Source organism: Anguilla rostrata, chromosome 10 (genome assembly GCF_018555375.3).
Source record: "Anguilla rostrata isolate EN2019 chromosome 10, ASM1855537v3, whole genome shotgun sequence".
Classification (NCBI taxonomy): domain Eukaryota; kingdom Metazoa; phylum Chordata; class Actinopteri; order Anguilliformes; family Anguillidae; genus Anguilla; species Anguilla rostrata.
In genome coordinates this window covers 16,859,155-16,883,952 of record NC_057942.1, presented here as the reverse complement: position 1 = coordinate 16,883,952, position 24,798 = coordinate 16,859,155, and the positions used below count along the sequence as shown (strand labels likewise).

Sequence of the window (24,798 nt, the reverse complement as noted above, 5' to 3'; positions counted from 1 at the left end):
CAGTGATAGGCTAGTTTAGTTTGTCTTTCTCAGTGATAGTTTAGTTCAGTTTGTCGTTCTCTGTCATTGGTCAGCTCAGTGCATTCATTCCTTTGCACATATATTGTGGTTTATGTCCTTACACCCAGAAAGCAGCAGTACCCTGTACATGGCTTCAGTGGTCTGGCTTTCAGCCTCTCTCCCTCTCTGTCGCATCCTCTCTCCCTCTCCCTCTATCTCTGTTCGTTAGTCGCGGGTCCTGTTTGTTTCCATGGCGCTGGTCTCCGCGGGTGTTGTCAGCATGCATTATTCAGTCGTCTGCGGGGTGTAGGGAGGGTGTCTGACGCTCTTTGTCAGAGGATGTTGCCAACTAAAGGGCAGTGTGTCTGATTGTGGGACGGGACTGAAGCCACATGCAGAGATGAGAGAGACTTGGGGAGCATGTGGGCGGAGGGCATTTCCTTATCGCCCCACCCCCTGGTGGAGGGCGGGGCCTTTGACCGGTCTGCTGTTCTCACTGTTTAATCTCTCATTTTCTGTCTCATACTCCACCCATCTCTCTCTCTCTCTTTCTCTGGTCCTGAAGGTCAGCCCTTTCAGATTCCCTCAGCAGCAGCGGTCTGCAGTGTTCAGTGTTCAGTGGCCAGAGAAACCTCTTTGCTCTTTTAGACCCCAGTAATGTGAAGTTAAACTCCGTATCCATGCACAAGTACACACACACACACATACACAAACAGGCTTACACAGACACATGTTCACACGCACAGTCACGCACACACAGCGGTATAAGCACGTACCCAAACATACATACAAAAACGGGTATGTATGCATGTGTGTTCGTGTGTGTATGTGTTTATTGTGTGTATGCGACAGTGGAGAGGGTACTACAGTATGTGTGTGTGCTTGTACGTGTGTGTGACAGTGGAGAAGGCAGCAATGTGTGCATAGTGCGTGTTTGTGTGTGTGTGTGTCAGTGGGGAGGGTAGTACTGTGTATATGTGTGTGTGTGTGCGTGTTAGTGGAGAGGGTAGTACTGTGTGTGCGTGTGTGACAGATTGAGGGAGTAGCAATGTGTGTGTGTGTGTGTGTGTGTGTGTGTGTGTGTGCGCGTGTGTGTATGTCAGTCAGTGGAGAGGTTAGTACTGTGTGTATGTGTGTGTGGAGAGGGTAGTACAGTTTGAGCTGGGATTCCTCTCTCGCCCACGCAGCCCTCTCTGCTGAGGACCTGCGCCTCTGCAGTGCAGGGGGGGAGGGACTTCCTCTGCTGCTGCGTGGGTGAGACACCAATCAGAGCCAGGCACCGATAGGGCTGTGGGGGAACCCCTGCTCTCCTCCTCTCCCTCTGTCTCCTCTCACTATCTCACTCTGACTCTTCTCATCCTCTCTCCATGTATCTCTCTTTCCCACCCTCTCAGACTCTCACTCTGACTCTTCTCATCCTCTCACCATGTCTCTCTCTCTTTCCCACTCTCTCACACTCTCTTTTCTCATCCTGTGTTTCTCTCTCTCTTTCTCGCTCTCTCTCTCAGTCTTTCTGTCTCCTCAGTTGTGGTAGACAGCCTAATGACACAGGGAGTGAGAAAAATATGTGGGTGGGAGAAACACAAAAACTGAGTCTCCAATTTTGACAAGTGGAGACTGGGGAAGGGAGGGAGGGAGTTGGCTAGTTAGGCTTTGCATCCGTGCAGATTTGCCGATTTCGCAGTTGTATCTTTGCTTACAGGAGCCCCCTTCTCTGCTCAACAGGCTCCTCTGTGCTTCCTCATCTACCTATCCCCACTGCTCACCAGTGCTAAGAATAAGAAAAAGCCCTTGTGCACGTGTGATACCGTTCGCTAGGTTAATTTTCTGTGAATAACACAGTTCCCCACTCGTGGCGCCATCAACAGAGCTGTTTAAAGCTTGTCATTTTGCAGATGAAAAATCTAAAATGGCCACCTGATAATAAACCTACTGTGGCACATTCATTAGCCCAAGGGTGTAATTTATGGGGGGAATAGGGGGGGTTACAACCCCAATATTACAAATCAGGCAACATAACCCCAAAATAACCCACAATAATATAGTATGATGATGAAAAAATAATTTCATATAAAGATCGGACCCCCCTAGAGGGTTGAAGTTCTCGGGGCTATGCATTTCAGGCCTAAATATTCAAACTAAAGTTACGCACTTGCATTAGCCATAGCATACTGCTGTAGCTGAGCCACCAGCATAGACCACAGTGGTGCAGTGGCTTCTGGGCTACTCCAACAGTACATGCATGGCTGAGCTCCTGTCATGTTGTGCTTTTGAGAGTTTGTATGTCTGTTTGAGTGTGGCAAACTGCTCAGTCAGAACTGCCAGCAGAATTTGTGCTCCTCCTGCGGACATTCCATGGATATGTGGGAGCAGACCTATCTTAAAACTGCAGATGAGCACAGACACAGCAAATAGACAGTTGACAGTAAATAGAGGAGGCATAGAGAGGCAAATGCTGGATTGATGAATGTTGCACTGTGTCATCAGGAATAGTGGGTTCATAAAAAAACATAACTAGAATTGTGTATAATATGCAGTGCCATAGTTCAGTATTTTTGTGCTCCCATGAGGTATTTTAATATTTAATGTTTTCAAAAAAATTTTAATATGCATATTATTCATAAATTGCAGTATACCTATTTTTGCTTATTCATTCATTTAGGCATTTACACTACATATAGAAGTGTGATATAAAATATAAATCTGCTCATTCATAATTGAACAGTGGTCATTCCTGTTGCATCTTATACTGGAAATTCATTTTCTCTGAATGGCTTTTTCAGCCTGTTGCCATTTTGTATTTCATGCATACGTTTTTCACAGCACTGAGGTTACATTTAAATTCAAAATTGATATTCAAGACAAACAGGGAGTTGTAGTGCAAAGACCATGGCCAGAAGGAGTGGGTCATATTTGACTCAGGTACCTTCAGTCAGCAGGTGCTCTGGTCATTTTCTGGGTCCCAGAATTATTGTGTTTTCTGTTTGTTTGTGTGTGTGTGTGTGTGTCTGTGTGTGTGTGTGTGCACATGTGTGTGCGTGCACAGGGAATTTGCGAAGGAGCGTGAGCGTGTGGAGAAGAGGCAGGAGTTCCTGAAGCTGAGGAGACGAGGATGAAGAGGCGACGATCCCTGAGTGGATTTGCAAGGAGGTCAGACTTCCTCGTCCTGTGGACTCTCTTCAGGCCTGACCGGTCATCTTCCCTTGTCCATTTGGCCCACGCTCTGTCAGTCCCTGCTCCGGGTACATTCTACCCACTGTCCACTATTCCCTCTCTCTCTCAGTGCCTGACCCAGGTACATTCTACCCACTGGCCACTATTCCCTCTCTCTCTCAGTGCCTGACCCAGGTACATTCTACCCACTGGCCACTATTCCCTCTCTCTCTCAGTGCCTGACCCAGGTACATTCTACCCACTGTCCACTATTCCCTCTCTCTCTCAGTCCCTGACCCAGGTACATTCTACCCACTGTCCACTATTCCCTCTCTCTCTCAGTGCCTGACCCAGGTACATTCTACCCACTGGCCACTATTCCCTCTCTCTCTCAGTGCCTGACCCAGGTACATTCTACCCATTGGCCACTATTTTGTGGGTACAATGGGCTAGTCTTTGGTAATATATATATATACATATATACACTAATATTCAAAGGAGAAGTGTCTTATTTTATATGATTGAACATTTTGGTTAGTGACATCTATTATTGAACATTTGTAGTGATCTAAGGCAATGGAAGTATTTTGAATGATATGCTGTCCTCACCTGTTATGATTGAATTCAAACCTGCCTTGTGCTACCCCAATGCTGACAGTTGTTGTCCAGTAATAATTTTGCCCCCTGTTGCCCCATTACTCTTACGACTGAGTAATGGCTTTGCTGTCATCCCAAACACTAACCGATATTGCTGTGTAATAGTTGTCTTTTGAACCAGTGGTGCTTGTAAGTGCTGTGTAATAGAATATTACCCTGATGACACACGTAGCGTTCCATGTGCGGAAGCTTTCGTGATTCTCACAGAGTGCTTTCGGTGGGGACATGCAGTATGTGGAGGTTTGATGTGACAACGGACACGGTGTTCTGGCGGCACCGACATCAAGAAAATTTAATTACGCTTAAGCAGCCAGGGCTCAAAGGTTCTCAAAGCCTTCTTTCATCTTTTGATGGAAGAAAAGGCTGTGCTTAGATCAATAGAGCATTAAAACAATGTGACCTTTTTAAAGTTTTTATTAGGTTTATTGATGCATTTTTTTTTTCTTTTTGACATTCAAAGTTTGAATTAATTCTTTGGTTACTTTTTATTCAGATTGACCTCTGTTTTTTTAAATACTTGTTCTGTGTGCAGCTAAACAGCTTTCATTTATTGTGTACATGGAAATCTGCCTCATGGTGTCCATTTTGTGTTTAAAGTGTGAAATGGGATGTTGGCCCATTCAAAACTGGTGACCAACAGTAAGTGTGTTTACACATTAACGCTCATCTTAATGCTGCACATCGTTCCATCATGATGACAAAGGTTGGACTTGGACCGAAAACAGACACAAAAGAATCCCCACAGATCTCTATTTATTCTAAGCCCAAATGCTCCTGACCTTTATACAGGCAATTTTATGCCATATTTATCATTGATTTCATGACTCATTAAGTTGTGTAAGAAATGAAGAAGAAACAAAAAACAATTTTCACCTTAAAAAAAAAAAAAAAATTCTCATGAAATACTCTGAAAAAAGAAATTCAGTTGACTGCATTACTGAATCAATGGAATCTGTGGAATGGGGCCATTTTGTTTCACTGAATGCTGCTTCCCTGGGTGGGACCGATGTGCACGATGGTGTGAGTCCAACTCCTGTCTCCTGGTTTCAGAGGAGGTGATGCTGGCGGAAGAGGACAGAAATGCGGAGGAGAAATCCCCACTGGATGGCGCGTGGTACAAGAGGAAACAGAACAACTCTGGTGAGAAACGCACTGGAGCACTCTGTTTTACCGCACTGTCCTGCAGCAATGCATTGCCTGAACTATGAGAGTTATCCTCTGTAGATCCATTACCACTGTAGACGTGTACCAGACTGAACTATGGGCAACCCTGTGTGTGTGTGTGTGTGTGTGTGTGATACCATTTGCAGTGCACAAACCACTCATTGCACCAGGCAATGCATGTTTGTGAGTACAGTGGTGCAAAGAGTGCCCTCAATGAACTTCCGAGCAGTGGAGAAATGCGATATGGTCAGATGACTCATCGTTCACCTTATTCTCAAAAAAATGGATGAGTGCTCATGTAACCTACACCACATCTAAAGAAGCCTACTGGCCCGAGTGCTTAGACCCATCAGCAAAGTTTTCAGGCAGTTCCCTAATGGTGTGGGGTGTATTTACCTGCCATGGCTTGGTTGCACTCATCCTTTTAGAAGGCAATGTCAATGCTAATCACTGGTGAATTATCCTGAGTGATTGCCTTCATCCCATATTGCAGTATTGCTTTCCTTCTGGGAGGGGTGACTTCCAGGATAAGTGTCTGAATGCAGGGAACCTGGGGTCATCGGAAAGTTCCGGGCTAGGAAAAGCTACAGTCTCTCCTCCTCGCTTTGTATCTCTGAGAGAAAAATAAGCACAAGTGCTGGAGTCTCTTGGGGCTCCCTGTCTGAAGGGTGACCGCCATTTCGGAGGTATGCTGGCAGGGTCCTGTTTGAGTGCAGCTGCTGCAGGCGGTAGCTGACGGCGGGCTCCCTGTAATTGGATGACCGTGGTGGCTAACGGAGAAGCGGTCTTGTTGTGACGCACTGGGCTGCAGTAGGTGTCCTTTGTGCTGGTGGGGCCGTGTGGGAGAGGTGACCGGAGAGAGACGAGCGCACTTGGGTGGGGCAAGACGTCCCCACACCACGTTGATTGATTTACTCACTTTTTAGGTAGATGGTATGCACTTTTCCTTGCAATCCTTATCATATGTCAATTCCCGCTGTATAGCATTAGTTGGCTCATAGTTCTTGCACGGGTGGGTCTACAGTCTTTTGTAAACTGTGAAAAAAAAATATCCATTTTGGGTCAGGTGCTGAAATAAATTATATTATATCTAAAAAGTATTCATTATTAATTGAGTCTTTTTGCAAGGAGTTACCAAAATGATTATATCGCTTCAAGAGAGGCCATGAAGACTGCAGTTACATGTGGTGTGACACCGTCTCAGTCTTTCTTCACATGGAAAAGGAACTCCTCAAACTGCCCCAGAGACAAAGCTCCCTCATCTGCAGCACCTGCAGTGCTCTCTCCAGCTTTGTGTTTGACAGGAATCGCTGTTGAGAGATAATTAGTGGGTTAATTAAGCCATAATTATACCTCCTCCATCAATTTGACTAATCTCTCAGAGTACACTACGCTGGCAAATTTGACAGCTGCAAAATGCAAAACTTCTCAAATGCTGGCATTGCCCGGGTTAATGTGTCCATACTTCAGTCAAATAATGGGGCTTTGTGCGGTTGCTATGTTTATTTTGGAGCTCAGTTTTAAAAGCTGTAGTATCCTGCTGTGCTTCTATATGAAGCTGGAAGTATGCATCTGCAAACACTGTTACACACCACAGAGGCATACCTAGTTCATCTTTCAGCAGCAGGCATTGGGTTGGATTCAGATACCTGCTGGTTAGCCAGGAATGGTTTTTACCTAATGTGTCATACTAGTGGCTGTCCTCAATACTGGGAAGGCTACAGTATGTTTGCATTAGTCGGTTTGAAATGGCCATAAATACTGTTAACTCAGTATGCATTTCACCTGCAATCAGTCACTAGTATTAGCTGGCTTTGGATAGCTACTGTGCCAGCTTACTAGATAATCTAACTTGAACTCAACTGATGGTAAATTAAACAATTTATCTGGGCTAGTTTAGCCTGCTTAGCAGAGTGTTGTTGTAAAAGAAGGGATGATCTGTCTTCACACCATTCAGTGGATTAAAAGTGTTTTTGAAACATCCACGCACCTCCAAATAGTAGAGCAGTTTACAATAACAGTATTGTGTTGACCATGGCTCAATACTGAAACTATTATAGACACAAATCTAAGTGTAAACATCAGAAACCTGTAATGTTTAAACAGTGTGAGAGATGCCCCCCATTGTTCTGTGCATTTGTGTGTGTGTGTGTGTGTGTGTGTGTGTGTGTGTGTGTGTGTGTGTGAGCGAGATAGAGAGTGAGAGAGACGGAGAGACAGAGAGGCAGAGAGAGAGAGGGAGAGAGAGAAAGGGCTTCCCTGCAGCTGCACGCTATCACCGTCATTCAATCTCAGCTGAGCTACAATTAAAGCCAGTGTGAGATCCAGGGGATAATTAGGGGGATTAGGGAGACATGCTGATTGGATTACAGCTGAATGGCGTATGTAACACCACAGCAGGGAGCATGGAGGGCATCATTGCCCCCTGGATGGTGCAGTCTCCGTGGCGATGCACCCAGCCTGTCAAAGCATGTCAGTGAAGCCCAAGAGCTTTAAGATGTCTTCTGAAGAACTAGCTGCTGTACACAATACAGATCTTTAACATTTGTGATGCCATATATATTGAAAATGTGCATCACATTCATACGTGCTAACATGCTAACTCATATGCTAATGCTTCTGTGCGCAGTGTTTTGAAGTACATGGGCCTGATGTCTGCCAGTTATGCAATGTGTGAAGCGTTCACTAATTTCCATTTGTGCAGTGTTGAAAAGGGCTAAAGTAAAAAAGAGCAAGAATGACCTCATCAACGCCGAGGAGGGCGAGGACCACTTCACTGACATCTCTTCAGTAGGTAAGGCTTGGCCCTGACCTTTCACCTTTCACCTGCAGGTCACTGAGCTCAGGCTGTGAGATGGCATCCCTGTCATTGTCTCCTGTGTTATATGTGTGGTCTTAAAAGTGTGATATTTGATATGTACTTTTTTCTGTCTTGTTTATTTTTTGGCACTAGGCTAAATTCTTTCCAAATTAGTGACTTTTTTTCTTTCTTTTTATTCTTTTTGTTTACATTGAAAGACATTTATTGGAAGATAGCTAGACAGTAAATAAAAGAATTGGTAAAGTGACAACCACCCCACTATCCTCTGCACATGTATCCAATTCAACAGGAAGAAAAAATAAAAAATAAAACATTTATTTAGGTGTCAAGTTGATGTAGTCCAATTCCCATCCCTCTCCCACACCAATTTCATCCCACATTCCCAGATGTTCTTTGACTTTATTGTTTTTACCCACAATATATTTTTCAACAATGTAGTGATGTTTGAGAAATGTTTTAAATCTATTTGTTTCTGATCCTTATACTGTGTAGGTCCTGAAAGATTTCCTCCAATAGGTTGAGTTATTAGTTATTAGTTCCAAGTTATTGAATGATTTATTTCCTTCCCTTAGGTTTCCCAGCAAAACTAAAAATAGTTTTAACTTTAAGAGTCTGTTATTTCTTCTCACCCATCCCTGAACTCGAATCCAACTACAGGCTACAGTACGAAAATAATGGGGAGGTTGATTCTGGTTCTTCCTGAAAAAATTTGCATAGGCCAGATTATTCAGTGCCACAAATGTTACGCATTCTTCTCATTGCCAAGAATTTGTATAATCATTAAATCTGAATATATCTTATATATATCTGAATACATCAATTGCAGATTCGTAGATAAATTTAAAAATGTGTTCATATGATATCAGACAGTCCAGTTAGTTTTTTCAGTGGTTTTGGATTTTGTATGGTATAGAAACCAATATTTATAAAATTCTTGGGTGAAACTTAAATTGCGTATTTATCTTTTTCAGCTATTTAACATGTTTAATCCATTCTTAACAAACTAGTACCTGGATACCTTTTTCCATCCAATTAGCTTTTTTATAATGATCATTGCTTGATATTTTTGTAACAATCTTTACAGTGTTTTCTGATTGAATTAGTTCATTTGTCCAATTAATATGTTGTCTTTTGCAACGGGCTAGTTTTGGCCTGTATTGCTTACGTTTTCTTGAAGAGGAAGCATTTGTGTGTTCCCTAAAGCATATTTAAAGGCATTCTATACAACTAGAGGATGAGCTGTTCTTGTATTATGCAGGAAGGGATCTGTGCTAAATTATTTTGCTGTAGTTGTGAACATATTGTCATTAAGCACACTTTGTTTAAACTTCTAGCATCCTGGGAGTTTTTTAATTGCTAAATGAAGAGCTTTAAGCTATAAGATGATCAGATCTAAGTCAATTTCCAATCACTGCCCCATTCACTTTGGGGACCGTGGAGCAGGAGATAAGCAAATAATATATATGACTAACCTGATTGAATATCCTCCAGGTATATCTTATTACATCGGTTTTAAGTCTCCGTGCATCTACCGAATCGAATGAGTCCAGAATACCTGATCTCTTTATAGAATGTAGAATGTTTTTGTGTGGTTTCAGATAATCTTTTTATGGTATATAGAGGTATTTAAAACTGTTATGTATCCACCAGCCACAATGTCATAATCGGTAGTATTTTGTAAATCCTGTACATTCACAAAATGCATTATTTTCTGAAAAGAATAACAACCCCTTTTGTATTTCTTAATCCACAAGAAAAAAGGTGCTTACTTTTGAAGAAGAATTCAGCTCTGTCAAAGTGAACTGTGTCAGTCTGCTTTCTTAGTCATCCCAAAATCAAACATACCTGAAATAATTAAGTGTTCATGTCACTGATCCCTAGTTAAGATTTTGGATTTACTTAAATCCTGGAAGAGAACACGGAGCATCGTGTTTGTGGGATAGAGGGAGTAGACGGAGGTTTTGGGGAAGGAGGAGGTGAGACGGTCATGCATTTGGTGCTCTGAAATGTTATGCCATTTCTCACAAATCGTATTTCACAGATCTGTAATGAGAGTTGATAACTCTGGCTTGCTCAGTAGCTCAGTTGCTTGTTATTAGGAAGCGTGGGCAGCCTCAGGACCACGTCCTGCGATCACGCTCAACCCTGGTGGACGTGGCCAGGTGTCCCAGAATCCTCCATTCCAGTGCACTCCGTTTCCATTAACGGACTGATTATGGATACCTTAATATAGCGCTGCGGGCATTTAAGTGAAAGTACAATATACCACCATGAGAAATATTTATGCTTTCATATTAAATATGCATGTCTCATAAGCATTACTGTGAATTCATATGAATATGAATAGATGCATTTTACTGCTACTTTGAATTATGTGTGTTATATCGTACTTAGCTGCACCATACTGCCTCTGGGTCAAGGCTCTCTCTGTAAGGGCTGTTGTAAAGGTGGACTTTCGCAGCAGAGTGTGCCCAAATATGAGGTATTGAAAGGGGGGGGGGATAATTACTAATGCTTATGTGAGACAGTATATGATAATTACAAGCCTATAACCAAAATTGTTCTTAAATTATTAATGCTATCATAAGCTTCAGCTCAGTAAAATGCATCTAAAACCTTGGTGTTACACGGCAACTCTAATAGTGCAACTCTAAGAGTGCATTTTCAACTCTGAGAGTACTTTCTCACTCTGAAAGAGAACATTTTACTTCAACTGGACTTGTCAGAGTTGAAATAACATTACGTATATTTGGAATGTAAGCAAAAAGAATAATGGCAGTATATTTGTATTTCCTTTACTCTCTAGACTAGTGATATTCAAATCTGGTACACTTGGCCGGTAGTACTGTTGATGTTCTTTTCTACCTCGTAGTTAATTGATTACTTAGTGTCACTGATTACCTGGACATTCATGTTGTCCCTGGTCTAAATCAGGCCCAGATTAGACAGGATGAATGAAAACCAGCAGTACTCTTGGCCACAGTGGTCATATTTGAGTATCCCTAGTCTAAACTGTATGCCTGCTGTTAATGGCATAGATCCCCTCTCTGGGCTCTGGGGATTAATAAAGTATATTGAATAAACACATGCAATGAAAGCACCCATGCTCACACATATACACACATGCACGTGCACAAATTAATAAAATATATAGGCTATTATTACAGTATGTAGGCTAATGGTACCAATGACTGATTTAGATTCTATGTGTTTTGTGGCCAAATTATAGGCTTTCTATTAGACCATTTAAATTAAACATATTTTAATAGGCCTATCTGGTTAATAGAACACTAGCTATTGACGACAACATTCAGTCAATATTCTTTATGATTAAATAGGTTATTATATCAGCAGCAGTCCCTCGGTGTAGGGCTGCTACTCCCTCCCCATTCTCTCTGGCGCATCGTGTGCCGCTGCGATGACAACCAGCAACTCAGCTTCAAAGAGACACGTTTGTGCACTGTCCACTCGCTTCATCCTCTAATGCGTCTGCCCAGTGCAGTTGGGCGTGACTGCAATCAGTATAATGACGGAAAAAAAGAATCACCTTTTTACCCCGTTAATTCATTCATCACCCTGGTGTCAGTTCATTACCGTGCTCATCAGTAAGGCTGGATACGAGCTTAGGACAGCCCTAATAGTGAAGCTACTCCTTTGCGTTTGGTTTAGCCTACTGCTGGCCTCAGTACAGTTTCTTGCAAGAAACTTTGTGGAAAGGCTATGGTTCATGTTTTGGCCTGGTTCAAATTTTGGGAAATAAATTTTCCCCCTTATAATGTTTTGATGTCTCATTTACCATATGTCATATCCTAGATATGAACAAATTAATTGACGCAATTTTCGGTTAACGGACCTAACAGGGTAATGATAATCGGTATCGGCTAAAAGTTTGATGTGGGTGTGTCCCCAGTGTACACATATACACACACGTTTTGTGCGAGTGTTTTGCGGCTTTTCTGGAGACGTGTGACTTTATGGCCCGCGTCTGCGCTTTCCCCCCCCCCACTGCTCCCCCAGGGTCGCCCTTCGCCCGCGCCAGCCTGAAGAGCAGCAAGAACGACAGCTCCTCCTACTTCCGGCGCAAGGAGAAGAGGGTGCGCTTCTTCATCCGCCGCATGGTCAAGTCCCAGGGCTTCTACTGGACCGTGCTGTGCCTGGTGGGCCTCAACACGCTGTGCGTGGCCATCGTGCACTACGACCAGCCCGAGTGGCTCACCTATGCACTCTGTAAGTCCGCCCCTAGCACCTGGGGGGAAGGTGTCATCGCCCTCTCTGAGTACGATACACAGGTTATGCATTTTCCCCTTTTCCCTCCACAATCTGGATTGCCCAATCGTGCTGAAACAGCAGCCCCGATACTGAGTGCATTTTACAGTAGGACACTGTATTCCTTCTGGACTCATGAAATCTGTTGGAGATAGAATTAATCCTGAACTGCATATCTACCTCTGTGCGATGTGTCTGTTACTGTTACGACCGTCACATTAGCGGAATGAAGACGCCAGCTCTTTATATTATCTGTTGGCTCAGAGGTCCACTGTAATTGATCAAGTGTTTGTTTCATTTTTATGAGCTCATTTTCCAATTTCAGGTGGATAGAAGACTGAATTGCTGAGCAGGGAATAATATTCCTGTTGGAGGAAACAGTAGCATCAATGTGAATTATCTCTAGAAATATTTTCTCATAAGTCTGGTTCTTATAATGCAAACATAATATGAAATTTAAAAAGGACAGTGCTTTTTCACTTGTGATCTTGTTAGTGAAGCTGAAAATGTCAGTGAGAGCCTTTTGAAAAATCACTGGAATGGTTTTAAGTGGAGTGAAACCAAGGGAAAAACATGTTTCCAGGCAGACATCTACAGTGCCAAGCAATTATATACAGCCTCTGTCTCTTAATGACCATGGAGTGTGCTTAGTGCCAACAGCTGAATGTTTGTCCTGGGGTTATTTTTCATGTGCTTAATTGCTTTTTTCCTCAGAAAACATGATGTTACTTTCGATCTCCATATACTGTACGCTAGGAATGTATAAATGTATGCATTTATACATTTATAAGTGTAAAACAAGGTAGACTGCTACTGATTTCCTTGTCAGAGATTAGTCCCACTGTATCTATCCTTTAGTTCTTCTGTTTGGAGGAAACAGATTTTGCATTTGGATCTCTTGTCACTGACGCTGATCCCTGTGTTTTGCGTGGCGTGCAGACTTGGCAGAGTTTGTGTTCCTGGGCCTCTTCCTGACGGAGATGACCCTGAAGATGTATGGGCTGGGGCCCCGGAACTACTTCCACTCCTCCTTCAACTGCTTCGACTTTGGGGTGAGCCCACGCTGAGTTCCTTCACCTCGCTCCGGTTAGGCGTCAGCCTTTTTAATGCTGGTCGGTGATAGATGTGGCCCCAGTGAGGTGGTTCTCAGTGGAGGTTTTTCTAACTGCTGCCAAAGAAGACCATGCCAGCCCTGAATGCACACCTTAAAGTAGGGGCTGTCAACCAGAAATTATCATCATCAGCTGAATTGTATTGTTACTCAGCACTTAATTGAACCACAAAGTCATTTATTATACAGTTGGCTCTGAATCTGTTGCTAAAGTAAAAACAAAAAACCAGTCAAATCTGTGGCTCTCCAGGACCAGGTTTGAGGGCCACTTTGCTAACGCTTGATTACATTTTTCCTTATTTTTGTCATGCTTTCTTTTCATATCTTGCACAGAGAGGTGTTTACTATAACAATTTAGTCAATTTACAGCGGCTTTGCATGATCAAGGATCAAGGACTTTCTTGTATTGGGTGAAAACATGCTTATTTCTTCATCTGTAATTCCCACTGGGATATGTTACAGTTATGGTTCTCTTATGGTCTGAATGTAAATTATACTGGGGAAAAATGATTGATTGATCGATTGATTGATTGATTGATTGATTGATGGGGTTCTTGGTTGCTATTGTTACGCTGATAGCATGTCGCTCTTGCCTAGGTGATTGTGGGCAGTATTTTTGAGGTCATTTGGGCAGCCGTCAAACCCGGGGCTTCCTTCGGCATCAGCGTTTTGAGAGCGCTCCGCCTACTCAGGATCTTTAAAGTCACAAAGTAAGTCTTCCCTCCAGAGTCTTTTCACATCGAAAGATTTCCACTGCCTGGTCGTATTCAGTGCCATATTTGCCATGAACTGTGTCTCTTTGTTGTCCTCCATTATGCTGCCTGTGTGTAATGTGATATGCATTATGCATCCATTCTGCTCCCTCCACTGATACTGCCTGTCTCCTGCAGGTACTGGAACTCTCTGAGGAACCTGGTCGTGTCCTTGCTGAATTCCATGAAGTCCATCATCAGTCTCCTCTTCCTCCTCTTCCTCTTCATCGTGGTGTTTGCTCTACTGGGCATGCAGCTCTTCGGAGGACAGTGAGTCCACCATCCCCCCCCTCCCCCCCCCGCCCTGTTGTAAACCCCCTACCCCTGTTCCAGCCTGAAACCCAACCCCTGTCCCATCAATCTTCATAACCTCCCTAAAATAATAACCCCACTCTGCTAAAGTCATTACTGTACTACTTAGTCGCATTGTGGCTGACATGTTGGTAGTGAAGTGATTTTAACAGAACTTTCATGAAGAATATTACCTCATAAACGCATCGGCTTTTGATAGCTTTTTTAAAGAAATTGCTGTTCCGAGCCATTTTTCTTCCTATATTAATATATAATTCGAAAATGCACCAACCCCACCCAACATAAAATTCACTGCATTATCTTTAACAATGGAGCATTAGGAACGGAATGGTGTGGAGGAACTGCAGTGCTCCAATCATATTCATTACGGGAAAAGTATCTGCTTCTGGGCATAGCCTCATTAACACAGCATGGCCTTTCAGAGACATTCTCTGCAGTTGGGTTGTTTGGAAGAACAGAACACAAAGTGCTCTACCAGTTGCCTAAGGCGCTAACCATAACCAGACATATACTGTAAGAGCGTTATGAATATAATTTTTGTCCATTCCTTTACATGTTGAAAATAAGCTCACGCTTGTGTGTTCCATTACACAGTATTACTGTGCTGTACGTTGCGTTCATGCTGGGTTATTTCAGGAACTGTATCTGTACCTACTGCACCAGTATCTCAAACTCTTCACAGAATATCCAATAAGTACACAGCTCTCATCTGTAGTGTTTTCGCTATCTAGAAGTTTCTTTGTTCCTTTTCTTTAGCTTTGGCCTCTTCTCAACAGAACTGTGAGAGCAAGCAGCTTGATTCATTCACTGTATGAATTTATAATCTGGCTCTGCTATTGTATTTTTGCATAAAAGGATTTTTGCTCATTTTTCAAAAGTTATGTGCAGTATAGTTAAGGCCAACTAATAACATTCATAGAAACTGAACTTTTCACATTTTTTTATAAAAGCAAAGCAAAAACCTCAATGATTTGACATACTGCATTTGTCGGTAAAATGGTTCTTCTAAATTACACATATCTAGTATCCAGTTCCCAGCTTCTTGTTGACCCTGTGGTGAGTAACACCATGTGTTATGACTCATGTGAGTATATAATGTTTAATCACATATACAGTCATTTGATGATGACATAAAAAATTGCATGGCTATTAATGATTTACATAGATACTCCAGCATGTTAAAGGCAGCATTATTCATGCTTCTTGATGAAAGCTTTATGAATACATATCCCATTATGTATTCCAAGTGTGGCCAAATACTGGAAACAAAATAATTGATGTGTGTACTATACCATTATAAATTTAAAAAAAAAATTCAGGTTATATATATAAAAACACAGTTTTCAGAGAGAAGCCAGAGCTCGGAGAAGCAAACAGCTGCATTGCACTGCGCATACTCCCCGTGTTCCAGGAAAGGCTTTCAGACATGAAGAAAACCACAGTGTGAAACCATTTAGCTCGTGTACCAAATCTTTCATGAGAAGAATTTAAGATAATGATGGTGGGACATTTCAGAAAGATGTGATGCATCCCTCCCGAGTGAAAATGGGTGGTGAAAGCAGTGCTTCCTTATACCCCACTACTCCACCTGTGACATGGAGTCCGAAGCCTGACCTGGCGTCTCCCCGCACCTTCACTCTTCCACAACCAGCGCAGCTGCTATCCTGATCAAGGCGAAGTCCTTTCACATCAATTACCCGACAATTGTCTTCCCTAATAAAGATGTACGCACATACAGTATCTTTATTAGGCAGGTAGGTAGGGTAGCAAATAGACCACAGCTGAGCAAGTGCCATGGCAGGAATGAAGCCCCTATATGGCTTGACAGTCAACCCTACGCTACTCATGAATTGAACTAACCGTTTTGGCTCCTGTCATGTTAGGTCCATGCAATCCCATTATGTGTATTTGGAGAAAATCATTTCAAAATCTTATTGCTTGCATTGGAAAAATGCTGCAGAGAAATAGGGGGTGCGGCTTGTTTCGGTTATGTTTTACGTGTGATTTATTTTTACTATTAATTGGGTGATTGTGTTGACATAATTTGCACCCATTTTCCGATGGCAGTATTGAAATTCCAGTCGTATTCCCTCTGTAGTGCATATATTGCACTCCACCTTTGCATGAAAATGACTGGAACTGGGATTCTGCAAGAAAAACAAAGAAATCTTATTTTCTTTATCTCACCTGAGATGAATCATGCATGCAGCAATATTACAGTGTACCATAGAACTCTATTAACCAGGAGCAGTGGGTGTCGGCACCCAAATGGCACGTAGTACTGTGCAGTGGTAGTGCTGGAGTTCCATGTGAAATTCCACATTTCACAGTCTGAAAATTGCAGAGGCCTCTATTTTATGCGTAGATGAATTAGGTCCCTATACGTCCTTGGAGAGCAGTAAATGTAAGGATTTAATTGAATCAATACCAGAGTCAGTGGAATATGCATGTTTATTCAGATAACAGTTTGCACATTCCCCAAAGCTGTTTGTGTTCTCTGTTGGAAGAAGAAGAAAATGTGATATCGCATGTCTCTATATCCCAGAGATCAGGTTCTAATGGGATTGCCTGTGCACATGCATTTTCACAAGCGTTTACAAGCGTATTTTTAGAAGGTGGTTGCCTCCGAGAAGTCCTGGTCATGCATTGGGATTTGCTACTGGTCTTTCACTGTTCTCTTCAGTGTACCCGGGGCTGTCAATTGTGTATTCAGGTGGCTTGTGACCAATACAAATGTCACAATAGAACTAATACAGTATGCTCCATTAGGTATTCCTCTGTCTCTCTCTGGTCTGCCTTGTGTTAGTTGCACAAAACCACAGATATTGATCCCAGGTCTGCCGGAGAGGAAAAATAAACAATAATATGATATTTTAGCCAATGCGGACAGCATTTTCAACACATTGTGACACAGAGGCATACGTCAACTGCGGGCCTTTGTATAGAGAATAGTGCTACACAGCTGTGAGTTACAGTTCATGCTAAAGATTACAGTAAAAATTAAGGAAGGGCAGCCAATACTGGCACTCATTAAGAGTAAATGTCATTTTTCAAGGAAATGTTTGTGCAGGATGTATCTGTGTATGCCTGTTGATATGTTGCACTGAATCCCAGGATACATAATTAATAAGGTATTCATAATTCCAGTGGCATGGTAAAGTGACACGGGGACATCATAAATATCTTCCAGATCACTTTGAAGGGCTGGATTTTGGTTCATTTTCTCTGCACTCCTGTTCAAAATAGAAAAGGGATTCGCTGTTTTTGGAACTGTGCAATCTGTTAGTTTTCATTCTGGACATGTGAGGTTAGACATCTTCATATTGGCCATTATATGCGGTCCATAGTAAAGGGGCTTGGTGCTGCAGGAATAGAGCTACGGTATGCAGTGCAGAAGAGGGGTAGTCTCAAACGAGCGGGAACCAGCCGCCACAGTTGGAAGCACATTAATGGTGCGAGGGGCAGGGAGCGGTACTCTTAACTGTGTGCCAGCACTTGTGCAGCATAGTGGTTTGGGATCTTGGCTGGAAACCAGCGGGTTGTAGGTATGAATCCCAGGCGGAGCTTCTCTGTCGCACCTCCGAGCCGTCCACTTACCCGGAATCCCAGGCCAATGAATTATTTAACGGGAGCGTCTCTCTCTCTGCTCTCCGTGATCTCACCAGTCTCCACCGCTTCAGCAAACCTGCCACTAGCCTGCCTCAGGTGCCTGAATCATTTAGTTGCTGGCTTGCATTCTACAGCTGCAGGTTTTCCCACTCATTTCACTGCTGCAAAGTCTTCATAAGAGAATGCTGTCTTCCCAGTGTGCCAATAGCACTATTTCCTACTCCATAAATTTTGTTTCCATTTGCAACCTTTTATTCGTAGTGCTGGTTTATTCCTCCCGATTCTGACGTCAGTGTAAAATGCAAGCAGTCTGTTTTCTGCTGTCAGTTTGAATAGATCATACTGGCATTTAAGTTGTATGCATGGTATTCACTTTCTGAAATATCTGAATAATAGTCTATTGGACAGTTTTGATTTTCCAGTTTTCTTTGCTGGAACAGCACTCAGTTTTACTGGAATATTGTTGGAAGCACAGACAGACAATTTTCAAGCAGAGTGATTCGTAATAAATTACATGGTACTGTTTTTTTGCCTTTAGGTTTAATTTTGATGAGGAGACCCCAACGACAAACTTTGACACCTTCCCTGCTGCTATTCTTACAGTTTTTCAGGTAAACCATTCAGATGTCTTTGTTTTTTGTAAGAAATAAAAAGTGCGAACAGTACCCAGTTAAAAAGAATTTTACTAATAAAGAGTGTGTACCTACTGTATGTGTTTCCCTCACCTGCTTTAAATTCCTTTCGGGTCATACGGATCACTAGATTTTGACAGGCGAAGACTGGAATGCGGTGATGTATCATGGGATTGAATCACAGGGAGGAGTCCAAGGAGGGATGTTCTCCTCCATCTATTTCATTGTCCTCACCCTGTTTGGAAACTGTATCCTTTCTGTTGACAAAATTTGGTGGCATCGAGATATCAACCACTTCAATGTCTTGTTTCCCTGGGTTGAATTTAACTGACATCAAAGGGCCCCTAGAGAAAAAACTAATACCCAGACCAGAGGACCCTTGGCTCAAAAATTGGCTCAATTTTTGGTCAGTAGGGCTGACCGAGCACTTTCCTTGTCGTCCTTCTCTTGAAAGGTATTGACTTCTTCTCAGAAAACTTTAAATGTCCTGCCCTAATTGACATTTGATTAATTTCAGTTAATTTGTTTCAAGTGATGTATTCCTGTGCCTCTTAAATTGATAGTTGATGGGTAAATCTCTCAGCCCTTACTGCTTTTTTAAATTCAATCACTGTTTTTTAACTTTGATTATACTTTCCCTCAAGGTTTTTAAAAGGTGATAGGAAATGGCACAGCTGTGGTGAAGTACCGCCCAATATTGGCAGTCTGAATATTTGGCTGTCTGGACTTTCCTTAATTTGGTTTCGATCAGACACTCTCCTCAATGTCTTCTTGGCCATTGCTGTTGACAACCTCGCAAACGCACAGGAACTCACGAAGGTAGGGCCTTTCGACATCTCTGTGTGTGTTATAGTGACCCCAGCTCACCTCACCCACAGGGATGACACAGAGATGAACTGGGATACCATCCCAAAAGCTTTCCAGCTTTGATTGATGATCTTCTCATTAGCATCCACCTCGTATAGGCCTGTGCCAAATGTTTAGCTTTTAATGAAATGCACAAAGAACCTTCTATTGTAATAGAGCAGACAGGTTAATTGAACTCATTGAGTATTTCCCTATTTCCTGTTTACACGGGTATCTATTTGCCTGATGAATGGTGGCTTACTTGAGTTATTAGTCAATAAGTGAAGTTAATGTTGAAGATTTATGGCTGTTAATGTTCCACCTGTGGTGCTTCATCGTAAATATCAGGCCCCCGCACTCTCCCCGCCCCTGAGAGAATCCATGGCATTAATCCTTTGATTCGTTCTTTATTATTGTTTATGATCCTCGCCAATATTTCACATGCCTCCATTGGTTAGGATGAAGAAGAGCAAGAGGAGGCGATCAGTAAAAAGCTTGCCCTTCAGAAAGCCAAGGAGGTGAAGGAGGTTAGCCCAATGTCAGCGGCTAACATTTCTATTGCAGCGTAAGTGAAGGGGCACCTGCCCCCACCCACCCCAGTCCTTGTCCCCACACTGGCCCTCCCCCCCCAGCCCCTACAGAAATCAGTCCTATTTTAAACGGGCTGTCTCCTGCCGGAAGTGATTGTATGGAGCTGTGCTTTGTGTGTCTTTCACTGGTCTATGATATGTCTTTCCTGTACCCGTTCCTACGGAATCTCTGCGTATTATTTGTATGTTTGTTTTTTTTTCTGTGTGTGTGCATTCTTGGTTTTGATCAGTGTTCAAGTTTTGTCCTGATGTCCTGCCCCCGCCCCCCTTTTGTTATCTGTGAAGGTGAGTCTTTATCCACATGTTGGTGCTGCACCTCTGGTGTGTTATATGATCCTCTCCCCTCCCCCCCACCCTCTAAGGGCTCTTCCCACACTTTGGCCGACCTGCGCACTGCAAGCATGAAAGGGGTGACTGCCTTTTTAAGGTGCTTTCTCCATAAGAGTGTGCGGTAAGGTCATACTGAGGTGTCAGGGGTGGTGCTGTGTGTGTGTGTGTGTGTGTGTGTGTATGTCTGGAGGGGGTGTTAGCTCTTACTCCCATGTAGTCAGCTCTCTGAAAAACATACAAACTCCACCCGAGGAGCCGTCTAACTGAGGCCCTTTCAGATGGGAGCAGAGGTTGTCCTGGAGGTGATAGCAACGGGATGCTGAGCCGACGGCCATTGTCTGCCGTCAGTATGTGCATGTTTTTGGCAGTTTTACACGTCAATACATTTACAGTATTTCAAGAAGTGCAATAAATGTAATGCTGTTAGAGACTGAAATATATGAGCTGTGAGATTCGAGGCTTCATGTCTGCCCACTGCCCCAACATGGCATTCTGTGTGCACTTTCTGAAATACTGTATATGCCTCTGGTACAACAGCTGCTCAGCTCAGTGAACTGCAGAACAAAAGCAGCTGGTAGCAAGCAATATGGAGATACAGTATGCTAGTATGCCCTCTCCAGAATGTCCTTGTATCAGTAGTTAGTAGGAACCCCTGTCTGAATCCTCCTGTATAGTAATTATGAAAGTCCAATTTAAGTGATAATGATCATATTGTACCCCAAACCATTAATAGCCTCAAACGCTTTACGTTGAAATTATTAATCGCCGTGGCGACCGATGGTTTCTGCCTGGATATGGCATGGGCGAGACTCTGGCTGGGCAAACGGTGTGTGTTTGCGAGCATGAACCTGGGTGTGAGCATGTCTGTGTGCTGAGCGCTGGTGCTTTTTCTGTGAGCTGGATCAGCTGTTGTAGCTGTGAGCTGTGGGGCCACAGCTGTGACACACTGATGATGTGTCACACGTATTCGAAGTGCCCAGAGCCACAATTGGCAATGTCATAAGATGATTTAAATGAGACAGTGCCTGAACTTGGTTTTTGCTTTATTGCGCTCTAATAATATATATTTCATTTTGCTCTTAAATTATCTGACATACTGTCACACATTGAACCTTTCAATAAGACCACCTGGGACAGTGAGTGTAATAATCAATAAAGAGCTGTTGTTAAAACATCAATCAGACTGCTGAAGACTGATTTGTCTGCAATCCGAAACATTGGCCAGAGGATCGGGTTGGGCGTGTGGTTTTCTCAGAGAATTTGGTTCAGATCCCCTCCACCTCAGAGAGTTTGGTTCAGATCCCCTCCACCTCGGAGAGTTTGCTTCAGATCCCCTCCACCTCAGAGAGTTTGGTTCAGATCACCTCAAAGGGGCTTAGTTTGGATCCGATGCATTGCATTGACCACCCTTCTTGGTCAAAATGTTCACCAAGATCATTGGCTCCATTTCAAAGAGATTTTTGTAGCCAGCCCTCTGTAAATTAATTGTATCTACTGATCAGGAAAAGGATGTCTCCTGATTCAGTATGATTCCTTTCTCTTCTTCAAAGATTATTTCAAAGCACTGTTTGTTATTGTGGATAGTTGTTCACCTTATTTATTTTTATTTTTATGTTAAAGTGCTGCTTCTTTTAAAGGATCTGGAGTTTTTAAAGATTTTTAACTTCGAACATGCAGCTGAAATGCAACATTTACATTTGCTTGATTGACAATTCACAAAAGGGGACCTGTCCAGGAAGTTGTGCTTTATGGAACTTCACAAAAGGGACAAGTCTAACGATCTTGGGTATCTCTTTTAAATTCTTATCTTTCACAATGTCTTGTCCAGCTGCACACTTGGAAGTTTAAAAGCCTTTGCAAAAACCCCTTCATTATTTATTCATTATTTTGATATGTTAAAATTTGACTTTTGAAATGTTTTGTTGTGTGGTTCATTTTAATTGTGTAACTGTTTATTTTACTGTGTTGATGCTAGCTTTGAATATTTTTGAGTTATGTATTTTGTGATACTGATAAAACGCCCCCAAATGAAGTCAGAAGAGGTGGGGGGATGGGGTGGAGTGGACAGACTGACCTGTCCCCTTCCCCCCCCCCCGACTCTGACCTCTTCCAAATGTCTTCTTCTTTTTTTGTCTTGTCTTTTTTTTTTTTGCATGTGCAGTTTTGTAAAGCAAAATCGAGGTGCTCTATCTCGCAGCTCGTCCATCTGCAGCGTAAATTCACCGTGAGTTTTTGACCTCTGTTACAATATTTTCAGTATCCCGTCACCCTCCTTTTCTCCTGACAACCTACCTTATTACCTGTCTTTCTCTAAATCTTTCTGACCCCATCCCCTCATTCCTGTACCGCCAGTTCGCCTGAGCTGTTTTCCTCCCCTCATCCAAAGGGTGAATGTGGCCATATTTTGTCCGTGTGCACGTCGTCAGTTCTTCATCAATTGTTGACCCTTTCCTGTGTGCGTGTGTGTGCGTGTGTGTTTATATGAATAGTTTCTGTGTAATTTTCAATAAACCAGCTCAAGAGAATGTTTCCCTGTCACATTTGTCCTACCAGGGGTACTCTTAACAGCAACAAGTATGACATCTTTGCTTTTTTCTGTTGCTCCCATCTCCTGGGTAGCCTGTCCTGGAAGGGTAGAGAGCCAATCAGATGGCCAGAGCACAGTTTTCTCTCTTGTGTATGGACACACACCGATAAAGCCTGCCTTTCAGCGAGCCAGTGACTCTGTCCGCCAGGCCGCATGGTGGCCACCTCTTATCGGCAGCAACTGTGCCCTCTCACTGGCTTCAAGCATCTTCTGAGCTCCCATTGGGGTCGCCCCGGGTGACGCTGCTTAACGCCGCATTAGTCATGACGGCTCTGAGTCTTTTTAGAAACCACTGCACTAGAACTACACAGATAGGAAGACCAGGCCCTTTCTTGACTCATGCCCCTGTGTCACAAACCACTCTCTCAAATGGATCGAGTGAATCAGTTTACATCTCTGCGCAATTCTGTGTGCTGTTAAATCTCCACTACGTGCACATTAGAGCGCCTTCTGTGTCAGTGAACCAGCGAGTGCTGAAAATGTGCTTTCGGAAATGAAACCGCACTGTAGGGTGCAGTCTGCTCAACACCGCGCCTAGCATCAACTCTAGACCTTTTGTTAGCTTTCTTGTGCAGTGTTTGTAACACTGCTCTAATTATAGATAATCTCAATAATTTACACTGGTGAGTGAGCTTTGTCTGTTACTCATAGTAGGCATATAAAATGCAACTCCATTTGGTTCACAGACCTAGGATTTTGTGTACCATTGATTCAGCAACCTTCTATGCAGTATGTTGCTGACATGCTCTCTTGCATTTTTCTTTGTGTTAAACCTTAGGGGATCTGTTTTTTGGATCAGGAATTGTTTTCCAGATTTATTCGTCAGCATTGCTGTCATTCACTGAGCCCAGTATGTCATTTACTGATCGACAGTGTACAGATAGGTGGATATACCTGGTGTCTTGCACTACGTTGCTCTTTTTCTTGCTGTAAGATGCTGTGTCCATATGCAGCCTGGATGACCTTGTAAGATTCCTGTAGGGCTAAGCTTGTGACAGAAACACTTTTCTCCCCTTTTTTTGAAAACATAAAGGAAGTCAGCTTTTCTGCTTTTTTCTGAAAGCATAAAGTAGGCCAACTGTGGTATTTTTTTTGTTGATATCATTAAAGATGCTGAGTCAGATTGCTTTTGATGCACTTTTATACTTGTCTTTATGGGCCTAACTGCAGGCACAAGGCACGTGTGTCTTGTGAAAAATGGGTAAAATCCTTTCAGCTATGGCCTGAATCATCCACCCGTGCTTCATTACTCTTGCCCTGATTCGAACCCGCTTCATGTCGTGACTTCTCTCCCAGTACTGTCGCGTCTCACGTGTGGTGCGTGTCTCATCGCATCTTGAGCATTTCATGTGACTGTTTTATGAGACGAAAGTCCGGAGAGTCCGAGACAGATTTGTTGTTATTCTCTTTCTTTCTATCTTTCTTTCTTTCTTAAATTGTCATAGACAGCGAGCTTGATTCTGAGCTGGGGTACTGCACCTTCCACTAAATAGAAATTATGTCTTTTCTCCCACATGTGCCATCTTTGAATTTACGCACACAACTCACTAACCTGGCTTTCTTGTGAGCAAATTTATGTAGTACTTTTGCTATAAATTTTTCTCATATGCTCTATAGAAGACAGGCAGGTGTGGGAGCAATGACATCGGGAAACAAGCACAGAATATAAGGCTGCTGTTTGACCTTTGACCTGCTGGTGGTAGACATTGCCTTCTCAGAATGAATGAGACAAATTGCGTTTTGATTGGTGAAGAAAAAGGGGGGGGGCGGGATGTTACGCTTTACAGACGATGATGTGCATTTATATCTTGAAGAGGGTGTCGATGACTGTCTGTTGCTTGCAGTGCAATACCAACATATGGGTGTGTCTTCAATGTCTTCATTTTAATTGTATAATTCATTTTTTGGTCGTAATGAAGAAATTTATTTTGCTTTTTTGCTGTGGAGTTTGTTACCCCTGTGTGTCTC

The 24,798-nt window shown here is 42.8% G+C and overlaps 1 protein-coding gene across 1 annotated transcript in view; it reads left to right on the top strand.

Moving 5' to 3' along the window:
• Positions 1-24,798, top strand: part of cacna1ba (calcium channel, voltage-dependent, N type, alpha 1B subunit, a) — a 186,895-nt gene that overhangs the window by 99,535 nt on the left and 62,562 nt on the right. Inside the window, 13 exon segments of the mRNA XM_064354484.1 lie at positions 3,047-3,106; positions 3,108-3,150; positions 4,863-4,950; positions 7,679-7,768; positions 11,813-12,022; positions 13,001-13,113; positions 13,770-13,882; positions 14,063-14,194; positions 18,384-18,456; positions 18,608-18,725; positions 19,229-19,296; positions 19,782-19,888; positions 22,405-22,467. Of these exon segments, the coding sequence (XP_064210554.1) occupies positions 3,047-3,106; positions 3,108-3,150; positions 4,863-4,950; positions 7,679-7,768; positions 11,813-12,022; positions 13,001-13,113; positions 13,770-13,882; positions 14,063-14,194; positions 18,384-18,456; positions 18,608-18,725; positions 19,229-19,296; positions 19,782-19,888; positions 22,405-22,467 (1,278 nt within the window).